The 14,170-nt window shown below is 41.1% G+C and overlaps 1 protein-coding gene across 6 annotated transcripts in view; it reads right to left on the reverse strand.

Annotated features, from left to right (window-relative positions):
- Positions 1–1,650: 1,650 nt before the first annotated feature.
- Positions 1,651–14,170, reverse strand: part of LOC118385302 (T-box transcription factor TBX5-A-like) — a 50,235-nt gene continuing 37,715 nt past the window's right edge. For all 6 annotated transcript variants that reach the window (XM_035772329.1, XM_035772331.2, XM_035772333.1 and 3 more), the window contains exons 6-9: positions 10,526–10,678; positions 6,161–6,252; positions 4,106–4,338; positions 1,651–3,934 (exon numbers count right to left, since the gene is read on the reverse strand). In XM_035772329.1, the coding sequence (XP_035628222.1) occupies positions 3,345–3,934; positions 4,106–4,338; positions 6,161–6,252; positions 10,526–10,678 (1,068 nt within the window). In that variant the 3' untranslated portion in view covers positions 1,651–3,344. The remainder of the gene's footprint in view (positions 3,935–4,105; positions 4,339–6,160; positions 6,253–10,525; positions 10,679–14,170) is intronic.

Below are 14,170 nucleotides of genomic sequence, written 5' to 3' on the forward strand. Positions count from 1 at the left end.
TTTACATCCCTATTAGTGAGCATTTCTCCTTTGCCATGATAATCCATCGACCTGACAGGTGTGGCATATCAAGAAGCCGAATAAACCGAATGATCCTGACATAGGTGCACCTTGTGCTGGGGACAATAAAAGGCCATTCTAAAATGAGCAATTTTGTCACACAACATAATGCCACAGATGTCTCAAGTTTGAGGGAGTGTGCAAGCTGTTGCCATAGAATTGAATGTTAATTTCCCTAACATAGACCGCCTCCAACATTGTTTTGGAGAATTTGGCAGTACGTCCAACTGGCCTCACAACCACAGACCACGTGTACCCACGCCAGCCCAGGACCTCCACATCGGAATTCTTCACATGGGAGATTGTCTGAGACCAGCGACCCGGACAGCTGATGGAACTGTGGGTTTGCACAACCAAAGAATTTCTGCAAAAACTGTCAGAAACCATCGCAGGGAAGCTCATCTGCATGCTCGTCTTTCTCACCAGGGTCTTGACCGGACTGCAGTTCGGTGTCGTAACTGACAAATGCTCACCTTCGATGGCCACTGGCACGCTGGAAAAGTATGCTTTTCACGGATGAATCCCAGTTTCAGTTGTACCGAGCAAACAGTGTGTGGTTAAGCGGTTTGCTGATGTCATTGTTGTGAACAGAGTGCCCCATGGTGGAGGTGGGGTTATGGTATGGGCAGGGATAAGCTACAGACAACGAACACAATTGCTTTTTATTGATTGCAATTTTAATGCACAGAGGTACCTTATATGAACTGTAACTCAGTAAAATCTTTGAAATTGTTGCATGTTGCATTTATATTTTTTTCAATGTGTGTGTGTGTATATATATATAAAGCTCAGAATTGGAATTATTTATTTTATACAGTCTTTTTTTCTCTACTTTATCAAGGCATCCAATAATTCTGGACCCAACTGTAGCTTCCCATTAGATAATTTAAAAATATGTTGTGTTATGTTCGGGAGAACACTTCATCATAAATGGTCCCGATCATGAAGTGATTCATATGAGATTCTGAGGACCTTCTAAGCTTCATTAAGCTGATCAACAACACACTCTTCTGTAAAAGAACACAATGTGAGCATCAGGCTGTGGTTGGAAACAGTGATCAAGGAGTGGTCAACTCTGGTCAATATGTCTTCTAAGGTAACCAATCAACTGCACCAAGGGGCAAAACCAGCACAACACATGTAGACAGACAGACAGAAGATTTATGAGGGGCTTCAGAGGGGTTGGCCAGACAGCAGACCTTTAATCCTCAGGATTATCTATTGAATAAAGATAAACTGGGGACAAGTTTGTATAATTAGTTACTGCTGCCTACATTGGGATGACAAGATTTAACATTTGTTGCAATGAACAGAAATTATGTGTATAGAGGAGCAATGATGTGTACAAAGGAGCAAAAAGTATATGGTCAGAGTTTGTCCATTACCCCACACTTTGGTGTATCGCATTAGTGTCTCTTATGGTTTTGCATAGCTGTCTGTATCTATGTAGAATTGTAGTCAAACATCTTATCTCTGTACAGAGTCCTATAGATCACCAAATGATGAATTCAATGTTTCACGTTTAGGTAGTTTTGTTAGGGGTCACAACAGTAAGCGTCATCAAAATAAAAGACAGGTCAAATCATAAAATACAGAATCCTCTTTTAAATTTATTGCAAGTATTCCGTATTCTATATACACCTGTGTTTATTTACACCACAGTAATCAATCTCGGTCTTTCTTAGACTTTTGACAACTGTAAATGAAAGTCCTGATTTCTAAAGCAGGAGGATTAAAAAAAGAAAATACATTTAGCCTAAATAACAAAGTAACTAAAAGGACGGGACCGACTAACACATTTCGTTGTCGATACAACAGGAACAAGTTGATTTACAAAACAGGAAAAAAATAAATACTATCGACCAGTAACGTTCTATCAACTACAAGCATTTTAAAAATAAGTCTTTGTCCATACATAAAACTGACCTTTAACGTATAACATGACTTCCATATGTTGGCAGAAATGACGTGTATTTTGACTGATGTCTTGTATAATCTCTGAAGTGACCATGATTTCATATTATCATTATTTGTCTATATCAATCTTTGCCTCTGGTTCTTTGCATTCTACATTGTTAAAGGAGTCACACACCAGGCATATCTTTGTTTGCTCTAGTTGAGTTCATGACTGTAGTCGTGGGAGAAGTGCCAATTGTAGGAGCATACATGAAAAGATTGAGAAACAACACACATTTACTGGGTACAACATAGACTAATAAAAATGGTGTTTTCAATTACCCAAATAAAAATATGCAATCACCTTTTCACCAGTTCTAGCTTATATCTCTTATAAGGGAAGTGTCTGAATGAGAACCACTATGTCAGAAGGTTTCTTGTTTCTTAGCTTTCGTTGCAGGTACATTTTTCCCACACACCTTTCCCAGACAAACGGCAAACCACATCCAAATATTTCCAGGTCAAAGTGTGTGTTGTACATGCCAGAGTTAGAGAGGATATCAATACACACTTCCTCTACAGAACACACTGTCAGCTTATTGACCTGTCAACTGCCTATGACCTCACCGTTATGTCGACCCGTATCCATGGATATGGTGGTCATGTATTCAAGTTTAATGCCGAGCAATACAATGTCTTTCATGTAAGTATCGAATGTTTTCTGCCCTTTGTCATTTTGATTGACGAATCTGGCCAGCAACTCACCGAGTATGTTTTCAAAATAGCCACAGAAAAAGAATCACATCTTCTGAATTTCTGTAGAATGCTTTTTAGAAAGTAAGCGTTTCACTACAAAAGCCCCAAACAAAATGAAAACTTTTTTTTTGCACAAAATCTAAAGCATGTAAAGGTCGACAGGATAAAGGTCAACAAGATTTCTACTTGAAGCAGAAAAAAAGAAGAAAACATATCCTTCAAGCACCAAGATGTATAATACACTATCAAAACAGGACATTTTAAAAATGGGAGTCTCTTGATAAAATCACTTCTGTCCCTCCTGCAAAAGCATTGGCTTTTGAACTTGTATTTAGTTGTCCTAATAAGACTCCTAAAAACTCAATGGTTAATGCTTGTCTCCACCTTGTTTTGCTCATCCTCATGATGTTTGCCCATAGGCACAGTAACTGCAAAGACATTCCCACTCCCTCTGAGTCCAATGTCCAATGTCCAATGCTTGAGGCATTCATGGATCACCCACTAATCTCACGAGACTGCACTGCCATACTGTATATAGCTTAAAAAATATAAATATAGATGTATCTAAAGTCCCACCTTATCACTGTCCTTTTTTCTAGAACTTCTTCATCGTTCCTATGAAGAAATCCCTTTTAGCTGCTCTCATTCCACTCTGGCATGATGCTGACGCTGTGCACCGCGTGGTACTGATGAGGCGACAGCGTACGCGGGATCCCGTGTGAGTACAGGTACTCGCTGCCTTGGAGACCTGCAGTGGGTGACTGGATGCCTGCCCCGGGGCTGCACTGGCGGCCCAGAGTCTGATGGGCCATGGGGCCCTGGTACATGGCGTGGTGGGCGTCACCCAGCTGCGGAGAGGCGTGGCCTGCCACCCCACTCAGTCTGGACACCAGGGGCCCCGAGGTGAAGTGGGCAGAGAAGTGCTGGTAGGGCAGCCGCTCTATTGGCTGCATGGTGGTGACGGAGCAGCTGCCGTAGGGCGAGACACTGGCCCAGGTGTTGCAGCTGATGTCCTCCAGGCTGGGGACGGGCTCGGCCCCCTGGGAGGCGCTAGCGTACATACAGGCCTGCCTCTGGCTGGACTCGGTCCTGTAGGGCCCCCCGGGCAGGCCCAGGCTCTGTGGGTAGCTGACGGGACGGTAGTAATGGTCATCCTCGCTGGAGGAACTCTCCAGGTAAGCCTTCTTGTAGGTGTGCTCTCCTGAGTGACAGTCATCCTCCACTATGGACCGACAGGAAAGAGTTACAGTTACAGTATGTATACATACTGTAGACTCCTATCAGCTGAACAAAACATTGTACATATTTTTACTTTAGTAATCAACTATGCTTCCCTTTTTTCATGCTTCCTAACAATCAACCCCATCTCATATATCATGATAGCCTGGCCCACCTTTTCTCTTGATGCAATGGTAGTCCTGGCTGTGCTCGTGTGGGAGAGGGTAGGAGCCAGACTGGGGCAGGAGATCCTGTGAGGTGCTGGTGGCCCCATTCTCACACTGGGTGTACTGGGAGGCCAGGCCACTGGGGTTGGCAATACCCTGCACCTCCCCACTGAACGGGCTCTGGCTGGTGCCCACCCTCTGGCGCACCGTACTGCGAGGGACCACCGGGTACTCCTTAGTGCTGCAGACATACATACAGAGACAGGGTTAGGAAATGATGATAACATTTACTGTACTGTATGCTTCTTCAACTAATATTACCACCACCACCACCACTACTACTACTACTATCATTGCCATTAGTATTTACCTAAGTATCCTAGCTCAATAATCCTAATTATCCTCGTCATAGGATTTGTTCATTTATTTGCATTCATAATGCATTTTCACATGCAAAAGAAGAAGATAAATGTATTACTTGACAGCCTGGTATCAATTTGGGGACTGCGTCTGACCTCAGTCATTAACCATGGCTGACTTATATACACACTCTCTTTCGTCCAATGATCGGACACTATAACCCTTCTCAATGCTAACAAACCACACTGACCATCAATGAGACAAACCCACTTAGGATTCACAGAGGGACAATGTTCCAGAGGATCAGTTTCTAGTGGAAAGACAGGGATTTATTCCAGTCACATTAATCTAGAGGATCCATGAATGGACCATTCTTGCCTCTTCTGTTTCTTTGATTTCTTTGACTGTTACATTTGAACCAGTGACCTGGTTTTGCAATAAGCTCTCCCTTGGAAATACTACTAACCAAGACCAGATGTGCTGAGCTTACTGTACTTGGCAAGACAGGACAGTGGCATTTAGGAGTGATAGTCTGGTTTGGCCTTTGGCCAATTAAAATCAATTTACAAATGTCTATAAAAAAAATATCTATTGCACTTACGTATTGTATTATCTTGTGACATGAACCAACTTAATCAATGTCTGACTTAGATCATCCAAAATTAAATTTGCAATATCAAATTTGTTAAAACAGTCCTGCTGGCTTACTAGAGAGAATGTTCTGTTCTCCCATTCAACAATTCATGGGAGGGAAAGTTTGACTGCAGCATTGGAAGACACGGCTCCTTTCCCATGTTTCACTGATTTCGGAATGCTCTGTTTGAAAGGCCATTGCAACACCTTAAATTGGCGATCTGGGCAAGTCTCAAACCAGATTTCCTCCTTTGAAAATGTGTGGACGCATGCGTAAAGCACTCATCTGGAATGAATAAAGGGAAGGGGCATGTGGTTGATGCCGCTGCTGGACCAGCCATATCACCAATGCACAGATGACTGGTAGGAATATCGGGTAAAGATGGATTTCACTGGTTCAGAAGGCCCTGCCAGATAAGCCATAAAAGCCCTGGGACATAGAGACTGGCCTCTGCTCAAGAACTACACTACACAGCTGGGGAGAGAGGAGCTGGGGGCGGTGGGGCTCACTGAAAATAACACTCATATCTGGTTTGCATTTCACTGACTGAAGGATTACAACGGTGCTTGTGAAGTGACACTGATTACAATGTTAGTAATCCTTATCTACTGTAATATTGGTTACATAGTCTAATGTCTGTTTCCAGTTTATCATCTTACAGTATAGTGTGCTAAACAACTGCTAATGATGGTAATTCTGGATTATTTCTAGTAGGCTGAGATAGAAAAGATAGGCAACTGAACCAAAGCTTGGCCATTGGCTATGTGTCTGTTTGAGACTGTGATAGGTTTCTACAGATGTAGGTTCTTAATTTGACCAGTATTGTCATAGAAAGAGAATTGTGCAGCAAGAGGATTTGAACGTTTAGTCCATAAAGTTGCTTGATCGGTGGTTGGGCTATTAGCTGGACAAAATAGGCTATATGACAAGTGCAATGCTGTTAATATAACTGTGTTAGTGCAGGTTTTCAGTGAATTTAAGTAAATCACAAAGCTCATATGCATTTTCTGTGGTGCAGGAAACTTCTCAACAACAAAAGTGTGATCAAATTAAGATCCTAGATCTGTACCTTTGCATTCTGGACATCCGATGGAGCTCCATGTCATCACTCCCACGGAAGCCTTTTGCAAATGGGTTGTTCTCTATCTTCAACTGGGTTATCTGTAAAACAGCATGCAGATGTGTAGGTTGTTACACCATTCAACCGTCAGTTACAACAATATGTAAAAAGATAACTTAATATCACAATGCTATACTTGTGTTTCCTTTCCTCTATATTCTGTGTGGACTTGTTGTGTCCTTTGAGGCCTATAGCAGGATATGTTCACTTAAAACTAGCGTGTTTACCCTCCCATGTGGAACATCAGCCTCATGATGCTTTTGGGATGAGACACTTTCCATAGGTCCACGTGCGCTGTGGTCAGTCTCGTGACAAACTGAACCTGTCAAATAAGCACCTGGGGAGAAACCTCACAAAACCTGTGGTTTGAAGTCTGCTATTTAACAGTGTTGGGGAAGCTACTCTGGAAATCTAGTTTACCAAGCTACCAATTACTTCACATTGGAAGAAGTTAAACTACACTAAAGCTACCCTCTAGCAAATACAGTTAACTTAACAAAAGTTACTTTGAAAAAGTAGTTCACTACATCCAAACTACATGGTGAAAAAAATCTGAAATGCCACATACGACAAATTGCAAGAACCAGTCACATTGGGGTCATATGTTCACAAAATGTGTCATTTACCCTATTAAACACAAAACAATGTTTCAAGTGATAATTAGACAGGTCTGATGGCAAAAAAAGAATGCAAAGTATTGCCTACTTCACCCATATTTTATTTTTGAAAAAACAAACTAGCCTGTAGTTCCGGTAGTTAGCTACATGGCAAAGAAGTAATTAACTACTGAAAACACTACCTAGATTTGAATTTAGTTAAACCACCACCAATTAACACAAACTGTAGTTAAATTACTAGTTGAACAACATGTAGTTTACTCCTCAACACTGCTATTTAAAGTACTTGGATGATAGGCCTACTGTACTACTTGGTTGATGTGCTCCTGTTTTAGTATTACCATTTAGATGAATTGACCATGTGCTCAGTGTAAGCACACAATTTTATCCCGAAAAACAACATTCATTCATTAATTCTAAATATGAACACTTTCTATCATAAAAGTATAGCTGGACCACACAACTCTATAAATATTAGAGTGGATCAGGCTACAACTCTAAAGTTGACGCCAAAAATGTAATTTTCCATGGACTGTCCCCATAGGAAAGCTCTTTAAGGGTTCCAAGTAGAACACTTCCGTGTTCCATGTATAACCCCCTGTGGAAAAGGTTATACCTGGAACCCAAAAGGGTTCTACGAACGGTTATCATAAGGGGACAGCCGAAGAACCATTTTAGGTTCTAGATAGCACCTTTTTTTTCTAAGTGTAGTAACGACTCCGAGGTTAAACAGAATGCAGGGATCACCCTCTCGCAATGGCGCGCTGTTTCTGGCAGGTAGGCCCTAATTAGTTGGCGGGTCGAGTGCTTACCGCCTCGCAACAAGAATGGATTTTTGTCCACGCACTGGCTCTCACTTTCTACGAAACCTTGTGCTTCTCTTGTTGAGAAAAAAAAAACACGTTTTTAGCTTCTCGTTAATGTATGGTGCGTTTTGGCACCGTGTAGATTTTCATTGAGAAGCAAATGTAGAAAATAAAGTGTGGACAATAAAGAAGTTAAGGGAATTCAATCTTAAAAAAAAAAAGAATAATCGTTTTCCAACAACATAATGATTCTCAATGTTAGTTATCTATTTAAAAAAATCACTAATTTTGTAAATAACTGTTGGTGGTACAAAATGTTTGCAAAAATAACTTGTAACACACCCTCAACAAAATAGCATATCCAAACGCCGAAGTAATCGCTTAGGCCTACCATGCCTATTTAATTGCAAGCCTAATATGCAGGATAATTCAGGTGAAATATTACATTAGGCGGGCAAGGATATCATAGTAAATGCAAATGTTAATGAAACGAAACCTAATTCACTAATGAACCTTTGATGAAAAGTTTATATTTACTGAGCGTCAATCAGGTTGCATCACTTATCACTTGGACGAATTCCTACCAGACTATACAAATGTAAGACTATTTCCAAACGTATATTATAAATATTGAATAGTGTGCTGTTGGTTGTATCAAAGAAAGCGCTCTGAATTAACACTGATCGTATGAAAGAATTAGACAAGCCTGGTGTAACAGAGTTTCCAAACAATTCTGGAAACATTTATAGGCCTATACACCCCGTTAAATACAAAGCAAGTTGTTACCAACTCGTTAGATATACTTGTCTTTACCACAGATAGCAAACCATAGCAACAATGACAAACATTCATTCATAATACAGTAGGATACTGCATTTGTTTATATCATGCATTGCATGTGATATTTGGCTATGGTATTTACTATAATGCAATTATAATTCGTTAGAGGTAGTCAATTAGCTGGTACAATTATACGTTCAGATTCAACATGCCTAGGACAAAAGCTTTTCTGTAGCCTATTTGCCTATTGGTTTGAGAACAGAAGATGTGGAAACGCGAGTTGTTTTCAAAATAGCTTACGAAGAAGGACATTGCTATATTTGTTCAATTCAAGCCTATAGTATGGTCAAGTTTGACCGTTTTGACGGCAGATGGCTGCGTCTGCTCGTGCGCTTTAGCGCCCTTTCCCCAAAATGCATGGCATGATTACGTTCTCTCGTTTAATTGGCAGATGTAACCTTCTTGGATTATGTATTCGATGAAAAAGTTACGGTAATCAGACATCTATCTGGAATTCTGGCAGGCTCTGGTAATAATAATTAGCCCATGTTGCATTCTCAGGTCCCCTCAATAAACTCCCTGAATATAATGAATGGTTTCTCCAGAGTTTCAGTCATTTGAATTTCCTGTTTCTCAGAGTCTTTGGGAATTCGGATTGGCTCAGGACACATTAAGGGTCCTCGCCCCCTTGCATATTCCCTCTGTTCCACACTAAAATCTGACTCCGACATAGGATGTTAAACAGACGCAGAAACGATAGGACAGCACTCCTAAGATTATGAGTCGTCAGAATTTGAGAAAAACGAATTCATGAATATTATTTCGATGTCTTCTCTAAACGCTTCAAATCGCAAACAAAATAAAGTGCATTCAACAAGTGGATGTAAATGTTTTCAAGTTCACATAGAAAAATATCACAATGAATATATGTATGCCTTGGTATGGTAGTGTACATGAAAGAAAATACTCGTGTTTTAATCTAGAATTTACTTATTTAAGTATAACTACAATTATAATACTTGCAAGCTCGAGTCCATGCGTAATTGTCTATGTGCCTGTGAATGATCACATTTCAATAAGAAACAAAAATAAATGCATACATTAATTAATTGTTTATGATTAAAATAATCACAATATGGACTATTTCGACATTTACTGCAGCTTCAGTATCCTATGGGGCACATTGGTGACAATAAAACAAGCGGTTGCTTTATTTCTTACAGGATATACATTTTCTCTAGTGATATACAATAGCCCATCAATAAAGCGCAAACATAATAAAGAACATACACTCACAAGGCAGGGTAGCCTAGTGGTTAGAGCGTTGGACTAGTAACCGAAAGGTTGCAAGTTCGAATCCCCGAGCTGACAAGGTACAAATCTGTCGTTCTGCCCCTGAACTAGGCAGTTAACCCACTGTTCCTAGGCAGTCATTGAAAATAATATTTTTTTCTTAACTGACTTGCCTAGTAAAATAAAATACAACTTTCAAAATGTATGAGGAGTATCTGTAATTCGTATCGTTGAGTTTAAAGTTTAATGAAACAGGACCAGTTACTGAAATTACCATAAGTCTCTCGTGCCTTATCCAATATTTTGGACATTCGGTTTCCCCGGCCCATAGGACAGCTTACTCTGCCAATGACTGAATATGATATCGGTGATTATCAGACGTGGGTCTTATGTTCTGCCACTGCTCATGGGGACATATAATTACATCGGACTCCATTTCTTGCGAAAAGGATACACCCTATCCGTTTTATTATTCAAGCTTTGATAATGAGCTCATTCGTCGGCTGTACGTTTTACCGTCAGGTCTTTAGCAGCAATAAAGGCTACAGCATGAGCAACTTTCTGATGCTAATGAACCGTTTTCGATTATTCCATGAATGTTTTTCCTAAGTGGTGTGACGTTTTGTGTCACTTTCAATTGACAAGGCGATGCAAAACGGCGTTTTTTCTCTATGCTTATAAGTCAAAAAGTTTGTATTAGTTATAAACTCTGTGTAATTAATTACTAATCTATGATACACTGACAAATTCACAACAATTTAGGCTATTCACACACGTACAATACAATTACTTAAATATGTCCAAAATCGAAGACTTACCTTATGGTTCTGGTAGGACGTAACCGCAATGAAGGCAGTCTCTGGGAAGACGTGGGTACAAAACGCCGTGTTCTTGGAGCCAAAGCCGTTATTTTCATCCGCTTTCACGATGTGAATCCTGGGTTGGTATTTATGCATGGAGTTCAGGATGATCTGAAGAGAGAAATGTATGCCTATTTGTATTTTGACCATTTCTGTTTTCTCCTAACAAATAGGACACCCTGACGCATAAGCTCACCAAAACACAAAGTCTGATATTATCAAAATCACATTCAGATAAATCTAAACCAGTGTTTTTTTCTTGAGTTTGCCCTAGTACTACACAACTAATTCTACAAATCAACTCATCAACAAACCTTTGATTAGTGGAATCAATCCGGTGTGTAGTGGGGCAAATGCGTAGCCATTTGGGTCCCCAGCACCAAGAATAAGAAACATAGTTCTAAACCCATTCAAAAAATTCAGATAAACTCAAAATACTATTGCTAGTGCTTTGAATAAAACATACAAATATACTGAACAAAAAAATAAACTCAATGACTGAGTTACAGTTCATATAAGGAAATCAGCCAATTGAAATACATTCATTAGGCAGTAATCTATGGATTTCACATGACTGGGAATACAGATATGCATCTGTTGGTCACAGACACCTTATAAAAACAAGGTAGGTGTGTGGATCAGAAAACTAGACAGTACTGTATCTGCCTTATGCAGCGTGACACATCTCCTTCTCATAGAGTTGATCAGGCTATTGATTGTGGCCTGTGGAATGTTTTCCCACTCCTCTTCAACAGCTGTGCGAAGTTGATGGATATTTGGTGTGAACTGGAGCACGCTGATGTACACGTCAGTCCAGAGCATCCCAAACATGCTCGATGGGTGACATGTCTGGTGAGGATGCAGACCTTGGAAGAATTGGGACATTTTCAGCTTCCAGGAATTGTGTACAGATCCTTGCGATATGGGGATGTGCATTATCATACTGAAACATGAGGTGATGGTGGCGGATGAATGGCACAACAATGGGCCTCAGGATCTGATCACGTTATCTCTGTGCATTCAAATTGACATCGATAAAATACAATTGTGTTCATTGTCCATAGCTTATGCCTGCCCACACCATAACCCCACCACCACCATGGGGCACCCGGTTCACAACGTTGATATCAGCAAACTGCTCGCTCACACGATGCCATACACATGGTATGCAGTTTAATGGCTGTTTGGATGTACTGCCAAATTCTCTAAAATGACGTTGGTGGCGGCTTATGGTAGAGAAATTAACAAAATTCTCTGGCAAAAGCTCTGGTGGACATTTCTGCAGTCAGCATGCCAATTGCACACACATTTTAGAGTGGACTTTTATTGTCCCTAGCACAAGGTGCACCTGTTTAATGATCATGCTGTTTAAGCAGCTTCTTGATATGCCACAACTATCAGGTGGATGGATTATTTTGGCAAAAGAGAAATGCTCATTAATAGGTATATTAACACATTTGTACACAGAATGAGAGAAATCCGCATTTTGTGAGTATGGAACATTTCTATGATTTTTTATTCCAGCTCATGAAACATGGGACCAACACTTTACATGTTGCATTTATATTTTTGTTCAGTGTATATAAAACACACAAAATATTTATTAAAACCAAGAATACTCATATAGCAATTCACTTTACCTTTATTTAACTAGGCAAGTCAGTTAAGAACACATTCTTATTTACAATGGCGGCCTACCCTGGCAATTGTGTGCCACCCTATGGGACTCCCAATCACAGCCAGATGTGATGCAGTCTGGATATGAACCAGCGACTGCAGCAACACCTCTTGCACTAAGATGCAGCAGCGCCTCTTGCACTAAGATGCAGCAGCGCCTCTTGCACTAAGATGCAGCAGCGCCTCTTGCACTAAGATGCAGCAGCGCCTCTTGCACTAAGATGCAGCAGCGCCTCTTGCACTAAGATGCAGCTGCGCCTCCTAGACCGCTGCGCCTCCTAGACCGCTGCGCCTCCTAGACCGCTGCGCCTCCTAGACCGCTGCGCCTCCTAGACCGCTGCGCCTCCTAGACCGCTGCGCCTCCTAGACCGCTGCGCCAATCGGGAGCCCAAGATACAGTATATGGACATCTGACCATATAATTTAAAGTACAGTCAAAATCGAAATGTGAGCATAGCTTATATGTAACTCTACAAACACCTCACAGAAGGGCATGACAGTAATACATTCAGTAATACATTACAATGCTCTTTACATCCCATGAAAATGCACATATGTCAGAAAAGATGAGTTCCCATTGTAACACGTAAACATCTTCTCTTTCCCTGCATTTGCCCCGACTCCTCCGGTCTAGTAACACTAAGTGATGACTACTACCATTGGCGACGTTAAGACGCGGTCCACCCAGCTGAACTTGAGCCCTGAACTCTTCTCATGAGGCCATCTCATCCGCAGGCTTTAGTCTAATTGGTCTGACATACTGTGGAGTCATGGGCATCAACCATGAACAATCTAATGATTTTTAATTTCATTAAATCCACTTACATTTGCAGATAACAAAACAGTTTTTTTCCCCTCCATTGCCCCCTCAGGAACCCCCTGCACCCCTGCCTCTGGGCATTCCACCTATTTCTTATCTGTAGGGTTGTTTAAGTACTTTCCTTTCAATTGCCATGCTGCAGAGAAAAGGGAGAGGATGCCCTGACCTCCTAGACTGCTGGGGAATTACAAAGACATGAACTCGGTGGATTCTCACAGCTGATTGAACAGTTCCCCCTCAGAATAGAGAGTAAATAGTGATCCACTGAATTTTCCAAAAGCACTTTGATAGTAGGTTAGTGTACAATGCATTTGATTGTCTTCAAAACCAAAAAGGGGTGAATGTACTAACAGCCAACACTGGAAATACATTATGACTCACATTGACGTTACCCATTAAAAATACAATGGGTCAAAGCTGAAGTAATTTTGAAGTATTTTAAAACACTGAATTAGATAAAAGCTGTGGGAGAAAACAGAATGTATGCTCACATTCACCAATCCCATCACAAAGCCTTCAGGGGAAGTTGGTTAGGGACTTGTAAATAATTTATGAACAACAGCCTATATCACCGCAAATGTAAAAGTTATCTGTCTTACAGATTCACTATGATACAAACCATGGGGATGCTTTGATTTAACACATGTAGATGGCTGCAACCTTGTTTTCTAACTCCTGAAGACATCGATGTGCCATGTGACCTACACCAAGAGTCTTGTGTTCATTTTCTACAGACAACAACATGAACCACAGACAGGGTTGGTGTTCCCTTCGTGTCTGTCAGTCTGTGAACGGGTGACCACAGAGCATAGCAGACCACCCACTAGGCCTCCAACACACGCCTCGTCTCCCTGCCCAGTTGCCCTTGCTCTCCGCATCTCCATTCCCCCCCGACTCTGTATGATAGTATTTAATGATAGTGAGGGATCAGCCTGGGTCCCCAGCGGCTGCCCTCTGCTTTCAAGTTCCTCCACATCAGAGGGCTTTCTGAAGCCTTTGGATTAACAGGCTTTGTACACCATCATCTATTGCTCATCTCACACTGCCATTGGAACATAAACAGTGGGATATCCACACTCCACCCTCCTGGCTAAAACATGTGTGGG

Source organism: Oncorhynchus keta, chromosome 6, assembly GCF_023373465.1.
Source record: "Oncorhynchus keta strain PuntledgeMale-10-30-2019 chromosome 6, Oket_V2, whole genome shotgun sequence".
Taxonomy (NCBI): domain Eukaryota; kingdom Metazoa; phylum Chordata; class Actinopteri; order Salmoniformes; family Salmonidae; genus Oncorhynchus; species Oncorhynchus keta.